The sequence below is a fragment of the Netta rufina genome (assembly GCF_964035555.1).
Source record: "Netta rufina genome assembly, chromosome: 9".
NCBI lineage: Eukaryota > Metazoa > Chordata > Aves > Anseriformes > Anatidae > Netta > Netta rufina.
In genome coordinates this window covers 14,310,205-14,329,891 of record NC_140132.1, presented here as the reverse complement: position 1 = coordinate 14,329,891, position 19,687 = coordinate 14,310,205, and the positions used below count along the sequence as shown (strand labels likewise).

The following is a 19,687-nucleotide window of genomic DNA, read 5'->3' as shown; positions in this document are numbered from 1 at the left end:
TTCTTGTAATTGTTGTCATTGCTGATAACTTTCTGAATTATTTGTACACACTTTTTTGGAAACCAGAAGAAACACTGACAGAGTAGGTTTCTTCTTATGAAGTTTTGGTTACTTTTTCTTCAATCAGTGGTCTTTTTTTTTTCTGTATGCAGTGCTTTTCTACATGATGGCTCAGTGCAGCAATCAATGATTTAAGTCAAAAAGGAGATGCTACATTTCTCATCTGGACTTCTACTTGTAAGACGTGGTTGTCAGAAGTGAAGAAGCCTACGTTCATTTAACTCGTTAGCACTATAGAAAGGCCTCAGCAGCACCACCAGGAAACAGAATTTTCTTCTTCATCCCTGATGCCATGCAACAGTGCTGCTGGGTAAGAGAAATTACAGCACTTTGCATTCAGCGAGCACAGCTGGTTTAGCCACTAAGAGGCATTTCTATCAATGCAAAAGACCTGAAACCATTACTAAAGAGCAATCAGTTTCAGCTCAGCTGGACTAAATGTAGCTGCACAGACCTACACAAAGGTGAGCAACAAGGTATGCAAATGAACTCCCCTCTTCCTAGATACTCCTTCTGGGCCTAGCTCAGCAGCAACTCAACAAACAACATATTCCATCAAAAGGAAAGTTTTTATAAGTTTATAGGAGGAGAACTGCTGCCTAAAATCAGGTGCTCAGATTCTCATAACACACCTAGAACAGGCAAGAAGCCTGCAGTGGCATGAAACATGTCACCCTATGTAAGTCATGCTCAATAAAGGTAAATTAAGCTAAACACAGTGTGACTCTTGGAAAATCTCTCCCCTCTCAGAGTGGTTCCAAGACACAATAAGCTGAAACAGCTAGTCAGAATATATTATTTTTCACGTTTTTAGGTAAGTTATATTACCAAAAATGCAGTTTGAAGTAAAATACAGAAGAAAAAAAATATTCTTACCGTACAATATCAAAACTTTGAACTGAATCATTCCAGAAATACTTCACACTGTGATGCGTGAAATAACGAATCTGCAAGGGCAACAGACATGAATATCAAACTGGCACCACTTAGCACCTCTCTTCTGATTTGACTTTATTTTGGACAGTGATAGAAACTGAATTCTGAAAACCTACACTGAAAACTGAAAATTTTTCTTTCAAAATAATCTTTCAAAAATTCTACAAATGGTCCAGTAACAACAGTCACTGAGGAAAAGATCTCTGTTCCACCTAAGGAGTCAGGTTAGCCTCTTAGACAAATGAAGTAACTCACATACTGTACTGTGTTGTGTATGCCAACTCAAGATACTATTCACACATCCTTTGAAAGTTAGCCACTGCAGTACTGAAGGTCTACTTACAGGCAAATATTTTTTCAAATCGTTTTTATTCTCTTCTGCAGCAGACTCACAAAAATGAACAGCATGGCCATTTGAAACCTTGTGTACAATAGGGTCCGGATTCTGTAAAGGATTGGCTCCCAAGGAAGGCATAACGCGAACTTTTGCACAAAACCATATCTTGAATTCATCCTTAAGGAGAAAAAAATGAAAAAAGGTTGATTAAAACAGAATTTCAACACCACGTTACTGCAGTAGCTGTAGTAAAGTCAAGCAAAACAAGTCAACAGGTGACAGAGTCTATACAGAACTAAAGAAGTTATCTTCAAATTAATATTAGATGACTTAAGAATACATCTCTTTCCACGATTCTGAAAGAATGTTTTCTGCGCTGAAAGGGTTGAAGGTTTTGTGTGTTGTTTTTTTTTTTTTTTTTTTGTGGTGGTGGTGGGTTTTGTTTTGTTTTTTAAAGTCATGAATCTTAGTACTTGAATTTTGACATTTTCAGCTCTTGAAAAAATATTATATTTGTTCTGTAGTAGATGGGACTACGAGATTTCTATGCATGTAGCTTCATCCACCCTGCAACTTAAAAGAATTAAGGATATATACGAAGATAATAACAGGGGACTGCACACAGCAATAGCGGAGGAAAAATATAATCTGAAATCATACTACACAAGGACCTGTACTTTTACCTTAATTTGGCAAAAGTAATGTTGCTGATCAAGACAGGAAATAACCTGAAAAACATGTATCAGGTTATATGAACAATGTAGCTGCTCTGTAACTTCTGATGAAAATGGTATCCATTCATTTAATTCTCAGAACTCAGAATCAAGAGACTTTATTTTCACCATGTTCTCTGCAAACAGCTGTTAGTCTTCCCATATGGGCAGCAAGGCTATATATAGTACCAAGGAGCACAGTTCTGCATTTCTATAAAACATAATAAAAACAAAATCCTATCAAAAAACTATAAAGTAAAATCACATCTACCTGGCAGCCAAGAATCTGTACAATTTTGCACGCAGCAAGAGACATGAAACAACTCCCAACTTGCAGAAGCACACCCCCCTATCTATAGGCTTACGGTTGTTCTCAGCAGAACCACTTCACAGTCTTTAAGCGTCGTCCTTCTGCACGTTGCTTTCACACGCCACTCAGGCATCCAGTAGAGGAGGAGGAGAAGAAAGCCACCAGAACAGATCACTCCTACAGTAACTAGCACCAACTTCCATCGACATAGCTCATAACCATAGATCTCCTGTATAGAAACAGAGAAACAAATAACAAGCAATGAGCCTGGAGCAGAGAAGATAGGGGACCTCACCAATGTATACAAGTAACCAAAGGGAGAGTGTCAGGAGGACGGGGCCAGGACCTTTTCAGTGGTGCATATCAACAGGATAAGAGGCAACAGGCACAAACGCAGCAAGTTCCATCTGAATACGAGGAAAAACTTCTTTATTGTAAGGATGACAGAGTGCTAGCAGAGGCTGCACAGAGAGGTCATGAAGTCCCTATCCCTGGAGATGTTCAAAAGCCATTTGTGCATGATCCTGTGCAGCGCGCTCCAGGTGACCCTGGCAGGAGGTCAGACTAGATTATCTCCAGAGGTCGCTTCCAACCTCAGCCAATGTGTGCGTGCACATGACTCAATCTTGATTGCTCCAGCTTGGGAAGCCAACAATAGTTTTTCATAAAATGCAATATTAAAGGGAACCAGATTTTAAAACGTTTTTTTCCTTTTCCTCTTCTGGAGAAGGAAAAGATTTTTTAAAACATACTACATGATGGGGAGGTAACAAAAAGGACTGGTTGGCTCAGTCAGAAATACAAAAATCAGTAAAAGCCTTGCAAATGGAGAACCTACACACTGTTTAAAACACTTCATTATAGGACCCATCTCCTTTCTGGACTGCTCCACAAAGACTTAGCCTGTAACACAACTCACCCTAAGTCTCAGAGAATGATCATGTTTTTGGCCATGGCCAGCACACTACACAAGCTAGTTAAGCATTTAAGGAAAAAAAAAAAAAAAAAAAAAAAGCAAGCACATTTGGTTTTTCTCAAGTGTAGGTTTTAGCAGATTAGCATTTGATTAGCTAACATACAGTTTTGGATTACTGGTGTGAACAGATTTTCATAATACTTTCTAAAAAGCTATGTAAAAATTGTAAACTTGTACATTTGTAAAATACTACTTCGTAGTAAAGGAACTGGATCATTTTGTCTGCTATTTAACAAGAAGCGCTATTGTGAAACATTAAGAGACCACAAGCAGCACTATCCAAGGTTATGTACCTTGCACCAGCTGGAAAAATCCTCTTCTCCTATTAAAAAACCCACAGAGTATTAAGTGTGCCTTGGTCAAAGGCATGTACCAACTTAACCTGATGACAGCTGGGAACAGAACATAATTCAGTGGCTTACTAGATGCCGTGCTGCATTCCTGAGTTTCGCATTACATCACTAGATTATATTTCCTGCTGCAAAATGGCACTGAAGTTCCCATTGAGTCCCACCTGCATTGTTCATATTAACACCAACTTTTTGCATACTTTTGAGAATTTTCATTAAACAATATTATGTTTACTAAGAAAAGGCTTTTCAACATGTTTGCCTCGTAGCCTTCTCAGCTTACAAAAAAAAAGAGACCAAACCCATTATTCCCTGATATCCCCAAAACACCGGGGGCAATATTAAATTCTTACCATGAAAAACATGGAGGTGAAAGATAAAGGGAGAGATTAATGCTTCTTTTGGGACAAAACAAAGTTATTCCCTCCAAAAAGCATTTATTTTAATGATCAAGCCATAAGCAGTGCAATTTGACTTTCTGATGTCAGGTGCCTTTACCTACTCTGTCTGAGAGGTGCTGTAATGAACAACTTTTCCTAGCAGTGTACATGAAGAAAGTACACGGAATTCAACTTGCAGGAATTCATCTTTTTAAAAACAAAAATCCCTATATAGCCCGAGTATTTTCTGCTGTCTGTAAAAAGGATTAGAAATTCAAAGTTCAGCTGGTGCTATATTTGTCAAATCTAATTGCTGCATCTTTCAGGAAGAACAGTAAGAAATACCTTTGCTCCATCAGGAAGCAAAGTTTAAATGCTACCAAACACCCATAAAACTGCTCTGTGTTTTAGGGAGTGGGGTCTCACCTGAATAAACATGAATATGCAAGAGTAAGCAGAACTAGATTACGGATAATTAATTTGTTTTAAACAACAAGAAAAAAGCTCCAGTGTTTGGAGAAAGAATACCTTGTTCCACCTCCATTTTCCTTTAAAAATTGCTAAACACCAGTATCTGTTACCTGTTGTATTGCTGACCTAAGCACAGCCAAGCCAGCACCTTTGCAAAGGCTTTCAGCAAAAACATTCCTTATCCCGAGACTAGATTTCATAATACCTGAAAAGATTACAAGTACAAAACTGTTGTTTTAAATTGACTCTGTATGCTTCCTGATGGAATATGCCTCATCTAGACAAAATCATAAAAATGTGTTTCATTCACTATATAAAAATAGAGTACAGAATTAATTACCATCTCATCCTCCTCTGCTTTATTGACAAATTTCTTTTCTTCTTTCTCCATCTTTAGTATGATATGGAACTTCGCAACTGGAGATATGGAAGACCTTTAAAAACAAAATAATTAAAAATTGAAGCAACATTACTGATTCTATACCTAAGTATTAGGATGATTAGAGTTTTTTTTTCCTTGAAGTACATACACATAAAACACACTGACAACATATGAATATAGATCTTGAATTTGCATTGTACTAGTTTCCAGAAGTAATGACCCAAAGAGCTCCAGTAAAATATTAAGATTTAACACAGGATGAAGATAAGCGAAATATTGCAGAAATGGCCAGCTTTGAAAGAGAGAAAAGTGCTTGTACTGATTTACCTTGCTACATTCTACATACAACAAAGAGTTTTTTTTCCATACATTCTACAAGCTTCACAATGGAAATGTAAACTAAATGTGTTACAGAAAGCTTAAAAATAGGTGAAGATTACACACTCCTTTCATTCTATACTGTAATAGCTTCAAATCAGATGCTTTCAGAAGCCAGGCTATCCTCAAGGAAAGGTGTTGTAGCCCTAAGATGTGCATTTCTCATTGAAGCAGAAAACTGGTATGTGTTTAAAAAAAAAAAAAAAAAGGCAGAAAATAAGGACAATGCTAGAAAGATCACATGGTCTTTATGTTCCCAGCATAATATCTCTAAATCAAGACATGCTTAATGGTTAATTAGTCTTTTGCCTGTTTTCCAGTTCTTTTACTATTGTTTTGAGCAACCTGATCTAGAGGAAGGTGCCCTGCCCATAGCAGGGGAGTCGGAACTAGATGATCTGTAAAGTCCCTTCCAACCCAAACCACTCTGTGATTCTGTAATTTATAAATTTGCTTCTTAAAGTAAATTCCTTACAATTGCAAATCTTGACAGGTGCTTTGAGGATAGAGTATAAACACACATTTCACGAACACAGAAAAGCAAGAGAGAATATCAAGATGTCTATGTGATGAACCTATTGCAAACAAATCCCTGCTCCAACAGGGTAGGACTACAGACAAAAGGCTACCACGTACTACAAGGCTCACCAGAATTTTCAGCATCACAAAGAAAATTAAAGCTGCTAAGTCCAAAAGATAAATTTCAGAAATTAAAACTGCACCTAATTTTTATTTGGGCACCCTTGTCCTCATTAACTACATATGATTTATAATCCATGAGCCCATACCTCATTTCCACAGGACCACCTACCATAGTTAAAGACACTGAGTAGCCAGTACTTACCTGCCAAAGTATGGATAGGTTAAGCATGATTCTTGGCATCGACACTATAACCCTAATTTAATTTACTGTACACATATTAATTTCTCTAGATACAGCCCTTTTTACCATAGCACATAAATACTCCTCAAGCATTAAGGATGCATTTTCACAGCACAGCAAGTATCAAGGTTATTGTAATTGTCATTTTTCAGACAAAAGGTGATCCCAAAAAAAAAAAAAAAACCAACAAGGTGAAAGCCATCTGCTTAGCTTCATCTCAGCTGCCCATTGAAAGCTCGGAGACAACTGTTCAGATACTTAACATTAAGTAGCATTATGATAAAAACACAACTATTACCAGGTTCCTTGCTATCATTAAGTCCTTGACATTTTCACTCCTCTCAAAGCCAGCCCCTGGACTGAGGCAGTTCACTTCAGCAACACCAACCTCAAGAAGTCCTTGCAATCCACTCCCACATCCAACATCATCACATCCTTGCATAATTTGAGACCTGCTGCCATGTTTCTAAGCCAACAAATGAAGGAGGAATCCAACAATGGTTTGCTGCCCAAATTCAGATCTCTGTAATCCGTTCCCACCTCTGACCAAAGCTCTAGTGGAAGGAACACACACACAAAGCTGAAAGCTGGACCACAACACGGGGCTCTTTTACAGGTGAGAAACTCAGCACTTCAGTTTGTTTGGTGAAGCTTTTTATTCTTCCTGTATCACTTCTTTTATTCACTAAGAAGTTTTATCAGCTGGGGAAAAATATTTACAGAAGTCAGTTAATGAAGTCTGTCTTAAACCTATACAGGATTGCTACAAACCTTATGAGAACATTTTTTGTATTGTAATGTTTTGTAATTAGTAAGTCAAAATTTTTACGTGCGCTACACAAATCACATACTTCATGAAAAAAAAAGTCAAGTACCCAGAAAAAGTCATGTATTTACCAAACAATGCTTGTAAGAGACTTCACAGTGCCATGGAGAATTACTACATCTATCAAACTCGAAGCAGCATGCTCCTACACAGACAGGTATTCCCCGTTACACACTGCAACATCAAACCCGTGCCTGCAGGCTCAGCCCGAGCCTCGATAAACAGACCTAGCTACAACCATGCTCGATACAGGAAAGCAAAATAAATGCTAACAGCTTGCAGACCAATAAACTTAAACAGAGTGCCTTCCCTCCAGCCAGTGCATCAGGACAGGCAGCACCGCGGGCACAAAGAGGACTGCTGGAGTTCAGGGCCATCCCACAACAAGAAAGGAGCATCAGGCTGTGAGTCCAAAGCACGAGGGGAAATCTCAGCACTTAGACCGACAGCAGCAATTCCTGTGTTTTAATGAGTTCTTCGAACAGCTGGGTAGAATCGCACAGGCAATACACAAGGATCATTAGGAAAGGCTATTTTTGACTCACGTCATTAGCTCTACCTGCATTGTTTTATACAAACTCACCTTCTGAGCAACGTTCAATTAAAACATGCAATCTGATAGCTCACATACTGCCCCAAGTTTTCCATGCTAAAGTGATACACAGATCTCTAACCTTAGAAATCATTACAAGTCTTTTCTTAGCTGGTAGACCCTGAAAATCATGACTGCTCAGCAATGAAGAACAGTACACTTTCTTCTCTGATCTTATGCCTTCCAGCACATCATCAAGCCATGCTCAGCATCAGGGGTTAAATTGCTAACTACCCTGGGTTTGTGTCTCCCTAACCTCCCAAAACCTAGAGGTGACCACCACCACCACAGGGTTGCCTTCCCTGGAGTCAGAGCTCAGGCTGCTGCGTCGGACTGAAGAAAGCAGCAGCAGCATCTCACCCTGCCACTGCAGGGATCTGCATTCGATCTTCACTTCCTTCCTCCTATAGGAAATTAAACATTTCAATACATTAAATAATTACTAATTAAAGAATTAAATGTAAGCCCTGGACTTCTCAACTTACAAGAGAGTATGCCAGCTTGCTAGTACTCAAAGCGAGGATGAACTCGACTCACAAGAAGCAGCGTGGACTTGGCAGTATTCAAATACCAAGTGCCTCTGATCCAACTCCCTAGAGCAAACACTAGAGAAACCCTCTCCCCATTTAACAAATGAGGACTAGCAACATAAAGGCAATGTTCATTTTTAAAGGAGCCAAAAAACAATGCAAACAGTGAAAGTTACCATTGCTCCACTGCGCATAAGCTTGGGTAATTTTCAGTCATTGAGCTATTGTATCAGTCAGAAAAGTAGGAAGTATCAAAAAAGCCTGTCGCAGACACGCTGTTTTGCCACAGGCTACAAGAATGAAATCACTCACTTTTAGAAGAACAGATAATGTAGGTATAACGTTAACAAATGGCACATAGAGCAGCTGAACGCTGACTAAATTATAAATAATTTTAAGAGAACAAGCTTGAATCACAGGCTTAAGCAGTAAATCTGCAACTTTATTAAAACATCACATACTTCAGAGCTGAAGTAGATTACAAATAGATCACTGGAGAAATTCCAGCAGTATGCAGAGCTCTAAAACCACATGTATCCCCAAAAAGCAAAGAAAACACTGAATCTTTTCCTGAACTACTGCACTGATAACTATGTGTTGATCTACCATGATTAAACAACCAGGATACTAAGAAGTTCTACCAAAATATTTATAGGCAGTTTGTAGCAAGTGTAAAAAGGTGCAAAATAAATGCATAGCAAATGGAAAAATGTTAAGAACTGCAGTAAGTCTCAATCAAGAAACCTGAAGATTCTGCAAGTCCTAATTTCTGAGGACTACTAGCTTAGCTGAGGTCAGCTAACAGGTGGCATAATTAACAAAAGATTGCAGTTCAAATCTTATCTTCCAAGTTTGATTCAAGACATTTTCCCTGTATTCTCCCCAACGTTTGTCCCAAGTCTGTAATCCTTAATCTAATTCAGCTTCAGTATACATCACTGCCATCAGTTGATTCTTCCAGTTCTTCATTTCAACTGGAAAAAATCATAATGGCAAAAGAAAAATGTCAAGGGCTGGAAAGACTATAGTTACAAAACCAGAAACTTAATTCCTCCTGCAGTTACTGGATAATTTAAAGTAAGTTGCATAGATGAAAATAATTTTTTGACAACTCAAGACATAAAATCCATGTATGTATATGCATAAAAAATAAGAAGTTTATATATTATACTGTGTAATCATTTATTTGTCTATTTAAAATACACAAATAACTGAATATACAAATTTGTATCTTAAATATTCCCTATTTTATTGTTTTCAGCTATCTGTAAAAACCCTGAGATAACTCAAAGTTTCTCTTACCCCCAAGCAGTCTAGCAGCCGTCCTCTGCACTTGCTTTTGTCATCATGAGTTGTGAGGCCGCTCTTAATAACTCAGACCCTATCTACAAGGGAAGTCCTGACAAATGAACTATTTTGTCTAAAATCTAAAAAAAGTCTCCAAGGGCCTTTCAAACTGTTATCAAAAGATTAACATATCAAAGAAAATTTGGCACTGCTTGGAATGTGCTTTTTTTTTTTTTTTTTCCTCTGCTGTGCACGAACAATTGCAATACTGTAATTGGGCTCGGATGGAGGCTGTGCTTCCAGGCATCAGCCTGCCGGTACAGCTCATTCTATTCAAGCCACAAATGCCTCCCAAGGATCCTACAGACAGTTTCAGGTCTATGCATGAGCCCTGATATTATCTGCATAGCTCAAAGCATATGTTTCTGACCAAACCCTTCCTTGTATTTACAGCTGTCATGAGGAAAGACAACAAAATTCATTTTAAGCTGCAAATCAGTGATAAAGAAGGCAGTTGAAAAACCACACATTTTTCATTCTAAAGGTTTTAGGTTTTGTCACAGGGCACACCGATGTGGTCGCATAGATCAAACTAAAAGAGCTTTGGACATCAAGTTGTGCAGAGCTAGAACAGGTAACTCAGTCACTGCCTCACCACTGCAGAAATTTACTTTTCTGTACAATGATCAAGCAACACTGCTTTGGTAAGATGACAAAGGGCAAATCCAGAGATGTTGCAAAACAGACAGGAAAAGCTAGAGACGGGCATGAAACAGGCTAAATTTTAAAAACAAGTATGGGCAGAGATTAATACAAGTTGATCTTCCTCAGCTCCCTACATAATCACTGTCACTAAATAAACACCTAAATTTCTACAGGAAAGAATTAAGACCAAGAAAATCAATTGGCTCATCGAGAAAAAGATCGTAAAATATAGCTCAAACACAAATCATGTTTCTGAAACCTAATCTAGTGTCTTAATAAGCAACCCATCTGGCTTTGCTGGGTCCAAAAAGGATCCGTTCTGGTATCTTCAGGGGTTACTGAGACACTAAAGATTCCTTTCCAGAACTTACTAACACCAAATATATCCTCCATTAAGAGGAACTTCACAGCTCTGGAGTTGAAAATTAAGTTTCTAAATGACCTGATTTCATCACAGGTCTTTCAAATATCTAAATTAATATATATATATATCACAAGCAGTCCTCCTTAACCATAAATACTGCCTGTTGCATAGCAGACATCTTATTCAGCTGTACCCTGACTAGCTGTCAAAACACAGAAAATCCCTGTTTTGTTCTGAAAATAGAAAGCCAAACATTATTTCAGTCACTCAGAAATCAAACGTTTCTCCTGTTTACAGACGTGCTCCCAACCCTTTATCTCAAGAAGGAATCAACCTACCGAGGTAGCAGACCTTACAAAGGCAACGTTTATTATAAGGTTTTATTCTTGTTCCAGAAGTATGTGATCCCCACACATCTAGAGCAGTTACCAAACTGAGTGCAGTTTTCCATGCATTATGGTAAAGGCTTTCAGCGTGCCATACAATGAACCTACGAGTTGTAAGCAACTGCTTTACACGTACAAAACACCAGCTGATGTTCAATCTCTGCCACACAGACAGCAGTGAAATGCAAAATTGAAGAAATACTCAAACTACAACTGGCCAGGAAGAGGTGGTTATCTGAGAACACATTAGATTTCAAGTATGTTCCATTGCTCTGGAAAGATGAGAATGCAGCCTGGGTTGTGGCTGTCCATTAGCAGAAGAGAATGGCAGTACCTTTTACAAAGCAATTACCAGAAGAAAAGCACTGACCTTCCACAGAAGTCAGCTTTTCAGATGTGGATCAGGTGCTGCATGGGCACACTTGGCACATCCAAGGTGATGGTGCTTTCGAAGACTGCTCTCGATGTGTACCTCAAGCCTAATGCCAAAAGTTGCTCTGAATGAGTTTATTTCATAATTTGAATCTCTTAAGATGCTTATATGCATCTCTCTTATCCAACCACGAGCAATACAAAACAATTAAAACGTTCCTACAAAATTATTCTAGAGAGATCAGGAATGTCTAGGAAAAAAAAATCTGCACAAATTTAACCTGATGTCAGAACTGCTATCAGCAGACAGGAAAGAAGTTCTAGGTACAGTTTAAAAGACCACAATCTAGAAAAAGCACGCTTATAAATGGGGCCATAAAAATAGTAGGAAAAGTCTTATCAGCTATTACTACTCAATTCCGCAGCTCCTGCCCTTGCAAATTGCCAGTGAGTGCCACAAACAATACCTGAGCTGAGTCTGAAGCCCTGAGTTCATTCAAAATGTGCTGTACCAATAAATAAATGGACGAGCAAACAAGGTTAAGTTGTAAAAAAGAGAAAAAACAAATGATTTAGGAGCACACTCTTCTGAAACTGTATCACATAACACATTGCACACTAAAATAAATCACTGAAAAAAACAAAAGTGGAATAGAACATTTCAAGCCTTCAAGAGCCAAAACCAAAGTTTCAGCCCACGGTGTCTTGGAAAACAGTCCCATATTTACATTCTAGTCATCCTCTTTCACATAAAAGGTCTTATTTTAGTATATGCGAAAATAACACCGTCCTTACCAAAATTTCTCCACTGGCTGCTTTTGAAAACATTGGCAGAATCTGCAACCCCTGAAAATGAGCGAAGGACTGTTTTTAAACAGACTTGGAATTACAAATGCTCAAAGGCTACAGGAATGCCCTGCTAAAATCCACATTAAGACATTTTGTCTCTAAACAGCGTGTCACCAGGATTTTATCTGTCCTTCACTCATCGGCCAAGGCATCTCCTCAAAGGAAAGCTTCCAAAGCTCCAGCTTACAGCTTCTCAGTTTCTAAGGAACTTCCAAACACATCTGTGCCCGCACGAGGCATTTCTGCACCTCTCACGTTCACTGCTATGGCCCCCTCAACTGTGACTTCTTCCACCTCATTTCTGTGACCAGAGGCACACCTGTGACAGACAGGATCATGCGACACCCCTGGCTAGGAGGGATCCACATCTGAGCTGCAGCAGCAGGCTGAAGACTTCTTGCACCACCTGGCAAGCACGACACCGTGCACGCACAAAGTCTTGTCTTTGCCTGCCCCTGGAACACAAAGCCACGTCACTCAGAGATCATTTCCAAACTGAAACAAATCACACGCTGCATACCTGTTGCACAATTTAGCCTAAATCCTAGGGATATTTGTTTTTATGACCGTAGAAAACAAAGCTTACCACATTTTACTTCAACATACACTATTACGACCTTAACTGTGTTAACTTAAAATAATACTAAAAGACTAACAAGTTTAACATTAATGTTTATTGCTAGTTTGCAACCCAAATTACAAAAATAAGAGATACTCTCCTTGAAGGGCACCTTCAATCTGAGAAACACCTTACACGAAGGGAAGCTGTTGCCATTTACAGTACTCCTGTAGCTTGTGGCTGCACCCCTAATTATAAAATTAACCACATAACATACCATAAACACTTGGATACGACATACAGGCTGAAAGAACTATAGAAGATCAAAAATCCTCCAGCTATATTTTGAAGGGAGCTAAGGTTATAATTTGTACTACAAACAAAGCTTAACACTTTAGTCAACTAACCCAGTTCTAACAATAAGAATGACATAATAGTTTCATGAATACATGGAAATTTTACAAGTACACGAGCTAAATTTTAACAAAGCCCTCCACTCAATACCTATTTTATCACTTCCCATCTTGGGCTTTCTGTTATAATACAGGCTTTTGTTTCTGTGTTTAGGCTTAAGGAAGACCATTGTATCCAACAATCACCAAACCAAAATTGTATTTACATTTGTAGAGTGTATTCTTTGTAAAGTATACTTTCTGCAGGCTGTAATAGCAATTGCAATGTTTACAGTAAAATCCATACGACATTAAGTAAAGATAATCCTATATCTAACAATGAACTCATATTGTAATACATCATGATAACAAAGTACTACAGCCGATACTAGACTGAAAACTTTCTAACTGGTCGTCAGATCCTTCAGATGCTTTTAATCAGATCAATTAAAAATTTTCTGCTACTGCAATAGCATATACAAAAGTTGAAGACACGTTAGGAGAGGATTTAGGAAAACAGTCGGTCATATCAAGGACAGCTAGTCAAGCGCTTCATCACTTAATCTTCCTGGAATCTCATTTATCTTACTTCAAGCAGCAGCTACTTACATTTATGAAAATTTTCATCTGAGAAATCAAGCACCAAAAGCCAACATTCCCCAATGCATGTTCCCACTCTCAAGCACACAAGAATAGCCCGTCCTTTTATTTTAAATTTCTGGATCCCTGACCTGGCTGCCATACAGGAAAGAAGGTCTGCACCACAGTCAAGGAATCCAATAAAGCATACATTTATTTTAGATACTCATTGTTTCTTTCTTATTTTGGAATGGAGAACACTAGACATCTGGGTCAGAATTCAGGGACTCTGACAAAGGGACAACAAAACGTTTTCTTTATTCTTGGAAGGGAAAGTTTCTTTATTCTTGGAAGGGAACTGTTTCAAACATCTTGGGTAAGGCACGGTGCCGTTACACCCAATATTAGCCTTCAACAGCTGAGCACTGAAGCCCCTTCCCAGAAGGCCCTCCTTTTCCACAAGGAATGAATTTGACTCAGACCTCCTACATGTATTTCATTAAACAACCAAGACTACCATGGTTAGGTAACAGAGATGGCAAAGATGCCCCATCCCAGCACCAGGAGAACCGCAAGCATTCCAGCAGAGAATTGGGAGTCTGAAGACCCAGATGCAGTAACAATGGGTCCTTTCAAGGAAGCATTTCCCCTCAGGGGCTGTGCCAAGAGCCAAGCCTTTCCTGCGTGGCTGCCGCCTTATTGTGCGGTGCAGAGTATCTACTTCCCTGGGATGTATTTGCTTTTGTAGTATGGATGCTCAGTAAAAGGAGGCAATGACTTTTTTTTTCCCCCCTCTTCCTCTGAATTCTTGGAAAATTTTTTGAGGGTAACATCAGAACATTGGAATCAAATTTCAAGGAGACGACCAAGCAAAACTTAATTACATGAGATGAACCTTCCCTTAAAAGTTTAGACATTTACACTTTGTTTCTCCAGAAGCACAACTAGGTGGCATAGGTATGACTACAGGATATTTAGAGAACCAGTCATGTTCGTTATAAGCAAGTAAACTGCTTCAGTGCTTTTATTTACTTTCTAATCCTAAGTACAATTGAGTACCTCTTGCTGTTCTCTCCACTGAGCCTTCTGAACAAGACAAAGTTTTTCTTCATACTTTTCTAAGTTCATGATGTACAATTTAAGATTCCTGAGGTTCAGGTTACGTGGCTGCTAAGTGCAGTGTCTTCCAAATTCACAAAAATTACAACAAATTATACTCGCTTCTGATTTTTTCCTTAATGAACTGAAAGTATTTCCATGCAAATAGGTTAAACTTAAGCAACTAAACCTGGGTTTTTAAAGTTTACTGGAAGTGCATTTTTATTTTCAAGTCATACTGAACTGATATAAAGCCTTAATCTTACACCACATTCACTTTAGTTAGAAATGCTTCAATGGATAGAGCTCTCCTCCTTGTGTGCAAACGCACCAATCAATAGAAATACTATGCACAACATTGCTAAAACTGTAAATATAACAATCTAAAAAATTAAAGTCGAATTATGTTCTTTGACACAACCTTTTAAGATGTCAAGCAGGACAGCTTACCTTGTTTGAATTCCAATAACCAAAAGAATACTTAACAGAAAAATCTGCAAACCAGTTTCATTCAGAGACTAAACAGCTACAGAAGAGTATTTTCTCATGCTCAAGAACATATATAACCTGACAGCTTAGTTCCTGAAAATGATTGATTTACTCTCAAAAGTACCATATGAGGTAAGACGAGAAAACAGAGGGTGATGAGTTATGTTCTCTGTCCACAGACTTTTAAGTTTGACAAAGGCAAGAAGAGAACAGAAGCGCGGGACTGTAACATTAAACTCAACTCTGCCACGCCTGTAATGTAAACTTTGGCCCACGTCCATCTAGCTACTATGTCCCAGTCATTCAAAGAGAGTCCTACAAACCCAGAAGAGCTTTAGTTATTTAGTGAACGGTTATCCCTCAGAGAAGGACTTCTACAATCAGTGAAATTAAATGAACTCACAAAAGCCTACTACAATACATTTCATCGCTGCCCTTAAATAACTCAGTCTAAATGGTACTCGTGTACCTCTTGGGAATGATTTCTACAACCTCAGCAGTGGGAGATATCTCCTGTAAATGGAAACAGACTGCAAAATCTGACACTTGATCTCCCTTCGATTGCTGCAATCTTCTCAGCGCTGATTCTGACAGGCAGTAAAGGTCTTCACAACTGCCGCTTCCACTAAGCAATAGCTTTGGGCCATCTTTCCATTAATATTTAACTTTTAACCTGCATAATTGCCTAAAAGTAGAAATTCTCCTTGAACAGATCGCATCTGGAGCAATACTGACATCAGCATTTCAGTCACCATTTACACATTTTCTTCCTTCCCAAACGACAAGCAGTACTAGAGATAGGTAATGCAATCTAACTGCAATATACTATACAACCTCAATTATTGGAGGCCAACCCTCAACTACATCACTGAACTTTCAGCTCCTGGTGTCTATTACTGCATTAAATTTGTCCTCCAGAATATAAACTGTTGCTGCTCTTAACACCAATCACTCTGGCAGATCTAAAGGATATAGATATGATGTAACTGTAATTGTATTCACTGATTTGGAGGCATGGTAGTATACCAAAATGCATAGGATTAAATTCACTTTTCCATACATTCCAGTTATCTTAAGAATAAGTCACCAAAAGAGGACTAGTTTGATCCTTTGTTTTGACGTGAAATCTACTGCAAGCAGTCTAAAGCAATTCTAAGAGTGCATGAGAATAACAATTCTTAGGATTGCTCTGCTGGCAATTGGACTTCCTGCTTTGAAATTTATCTGTCCTCCCTGAGGCTTCCTCTACTGGTGTATGTACTGAAGTACGTGTCCTTCAAAGATCTCCAAAGACAAAGGTGGACCTTCCTAGCGACGTTAGGCACTAGGACTACAATTTCAGTCTAAAGCAGTAATTTGAAGCTACTGAGACTTCCAGAATAACTGAAAATTTCTCAAAGCTCCACTGCACTGAAGTGACAGACACACACTCCTATGCTGTAGAGCTTCTACCACAGAGAACCTCCCGCCAGCACGAGGGCACCTACTCCATTTGCACATAGTGACATGAAGCACAGCATCTTTCCACTGATCCGAGCAGCGTGGTCCAGCCATCAAAACATTTGCAAGGTCTAAACTCACTTTGTATGACCACAAAAGCATACATGTTGTATGATGGACAAAAAGCATCCTCTGCATTTTCGTGTCCTAGTCTCAACACACACTAAAATTGGAATCCTTTAAAGTGGGGTAAAAAATACAGCTGTAGAGAGCCTGGTCTATTCCCCAACCCAAACCAACTACGCCTGCCTTTCCCAACACATAGAGCTTGTTCTTAATGGTCACCAATAATAAATAATAGACTTCTCAAAGTACTATTTTCCTGTAGAAAAGCTAAAAGCACAATCTGTGCTTTCCCCGAGCAAATGTAATCTCATTTCAACCTGTCCATAACAGTCTCAGAAAACAGCATTTCCTTCTTATAAATTTAAAATACTTTAATTCTGTTACACCCCCCTTAGCCTCTCATCTCCTGCAAAATAACTGATTTTCTTCCATCTTTATGAAGTTGTTTCCTCAAACTCTGATCATTTGCATTTCTCTTCTCTGAACTCTTTCCAAGTGCTCCAAATTCTTGAATTTTGGCACCTGCAACAGATCCTGTGTGCACACAGAGGCTATACCAACAGTAAACAAAGCCGAGGGATTTCAGCTTGACATCTCACTGACAATACTCATGTTTAAACATCCCAGCACGATATCTGCCTTTTCTGAAAGCAGTGTGACACTGACTCATGTTCAACTTGTGATCCAGTACACCCCCAGGTCCTTTTTCTAGTATCTAACCAGTTATTCCTCACTCTGCATTTGCACAGCTGATAATTCCTGCCTAAATGCAGTAGTCTGCATTTGTCCCCATTGAATTTCATCCCATTTTTCAGGTAATTTTGAACTCTCATCACATATTCCAACACATAGTCCCTCAGAATTTAATAAGCGCGCTTAATCAGCCAGTTGACTGATGCTTTCATTAAAGGCAACTGTATCCAGGACAGAACCCTTCAACATAACCCCTTATTTCAATACTGAATCATTAATTACTGTTCTGTGAATAGAATCACCTACCCAATTTTACACTTTCCCTAAACTACTTTCCTCCAGATCATGCCTCCATTTACCTACAAGGCCATTAAGATGTGGAAAATCTTTGTCAAAAAAAAAAAATCAAGACTGGCAATGCTTCTACCCACAAAGCCTTCTGCTCTGAAAAAAAAAAGATATTAGCCCTTGATGTAATTATTCTCCCACAAATCAGTCCATGCTGCTATTCTTCTACGTATCTTCCAAGAACTTGAAAATATGTTTGCTTATTTACCCCAGGTTTTTTCCATTAGTTGAGATCAAGTGAACTCTCAGACTTCCAGCTCCTCTTCTTCAGCTCTCTTCCATTCTAAGTCTCTGAAGACTCGTCCTTTGCCAGATTTTTAGTACTTGTGAGTACTTCTAGGTAATCTTTTACCATTTATTGAGCTTTTTTGTGTCATTTTAAGAATTTTACAGTAAAGCTTATCATGGTCAGCTGATGTAGAACCATTTAAGAGAATTACTCTCCAGTGCAAAATCAGAAGTATTCATGCAAGTATTAATAAGATTATCCACCTGTGTGAACCTATGTTAGAGAGGACAAGCAAATTAGGCAATGAGCACCTTAAATGTTTGCATCTTCTGCACATCTATAAGTTCTCCACTTAATCAAGATCACATTTTTCCAATCTTCCTCCTACTAAAAGTGTACTTTTACAAGAACATTGTCGGCTTCTATGCCTCTTGCTAGTCGCTACTCCGTTTGCATTTTGGCCTTTCCAGTATGTCCCCACTGATTCTTACGATCAAATCCTAAATGTTCTTTACAGTGCAACTTACTTTCTCTTTCTACATTCAATTTTTCTTGCATTCAAAGTCAGAAAAAGCTAAAAGTCAGTCTTACTACTTTTTCTATTTCTCAAAACTCCTTCCATTTTGCTGTTGTCTCCTACCCTTTATAAGGATCACAAGCTCTGATTTCATACTGTTGTCATTTATCACCTTTCATTTTAACATCCTTTAGGTACACTAAAATCTACAGGAGTTGCCATTTTTGTTGTTTTATGTACCTTCTAAACTGGAAACACATTACAGAACTTTGATAAAGGCCAAAAAAGAAACAGAATCAGGTATTTTTGGTTTGGAGGATGGTTTATGGGTAGTAAATACCACACAAAATCCCAATCCAACTAAAGAAGCGATGGACTTGCTACAGTTTCCAGTACCTGGTGCTCTTCCAAAGAGCTGCTGTAAAATGACTAATGCAATGCCACAATTCTAATAAATCAGAACCACAAAAAGAACTCAGTTCATTTAAAGACAAAATACATGATCCATGCAAGGAAGATGAATCCCAAGTGCAGCTATTTCTGGTAGAACAGACAGGATTATGAACACGCTGACACTGCACCACTTCAGAGCGAGCAGCTGGACTGCCCAGCCACGGACACACTGCCAAGCCCATGCACAGGGCTCCACGCAGAAGGTGCTGAAGGTTAAATTTCCTTGTTTAAATAAGAAAGAGAGCTACAACACACAGCATTTCAGATTTTTGTGTAGACCTCGTTCGTTCATAAAACCCAAGCAGGAAGAGTGGAACACCTATCCTTTGTTATTTAAGGCTGCCTTTCGGCTACCAAAGATTGAAGTTTGCAGTGTTATTTCACTCAGGAATAAAGGTGTCAGACTTGAGGCTATAATACAGCTACAGTTTACTACAAACTGAACATTTGTTCTCTGCTAAGCAGATTACTTAACAAAGGAAATAGCTTTTTTATGAATGAACACTATTTTTAGCTCATTGTATAACAGTGAAAGGGAAACACTTCAGCCTTGCTGCTATTTCAAATATTTTTTAAAACATCTACTTAGGAAATTTGATTTTTGAATTAAGATTTCTTTTGTACTAACTCTATCATGATAAACATGGCCAGATTGAAGCAGCAGTCAGATCGCTGGG

General features: G+C 38.6%; 1 protein-coding gene across 3 annotated transcripts in view; it reads right to left on the bottom strand.

Moving 5' to 3' along the window:
- Positions 1-19,687, bottom strand: part of ATP13A3 (ATPase 13A3) — a 56,579-nt gene that overhangs the window by 33,111 nt on the left and 3,781 nt on the right. For all 3 annotated transcript variants that reach the window (XR_014618716.1, XM_084292189.1, XM_084292190.1), the window contains 4 exons: positions 4,874-4,967; positions 2,412-2,585; positions 1,340-1,510; positions 937-1,007 (listed from right to left, as the gene is read on the bottom strand). Coding sequence is in view for 2 of the 3 variants with exons in the window: in XM_084292189.1 (XP_084148315.1) it covers positions 937-1,007; positions 1,340-1,510; positions 2,412-2,585; positions 4,874-4,924 (467 nt within the window). In the remaining variant the exon portion in view is untranslated. The remainder of the gene's footprint in view (positions 1-936; positions 1,008-1,339; positions 1,511-2,411; positions 2,586-4,873; positions 4,968-19,687) is intronic.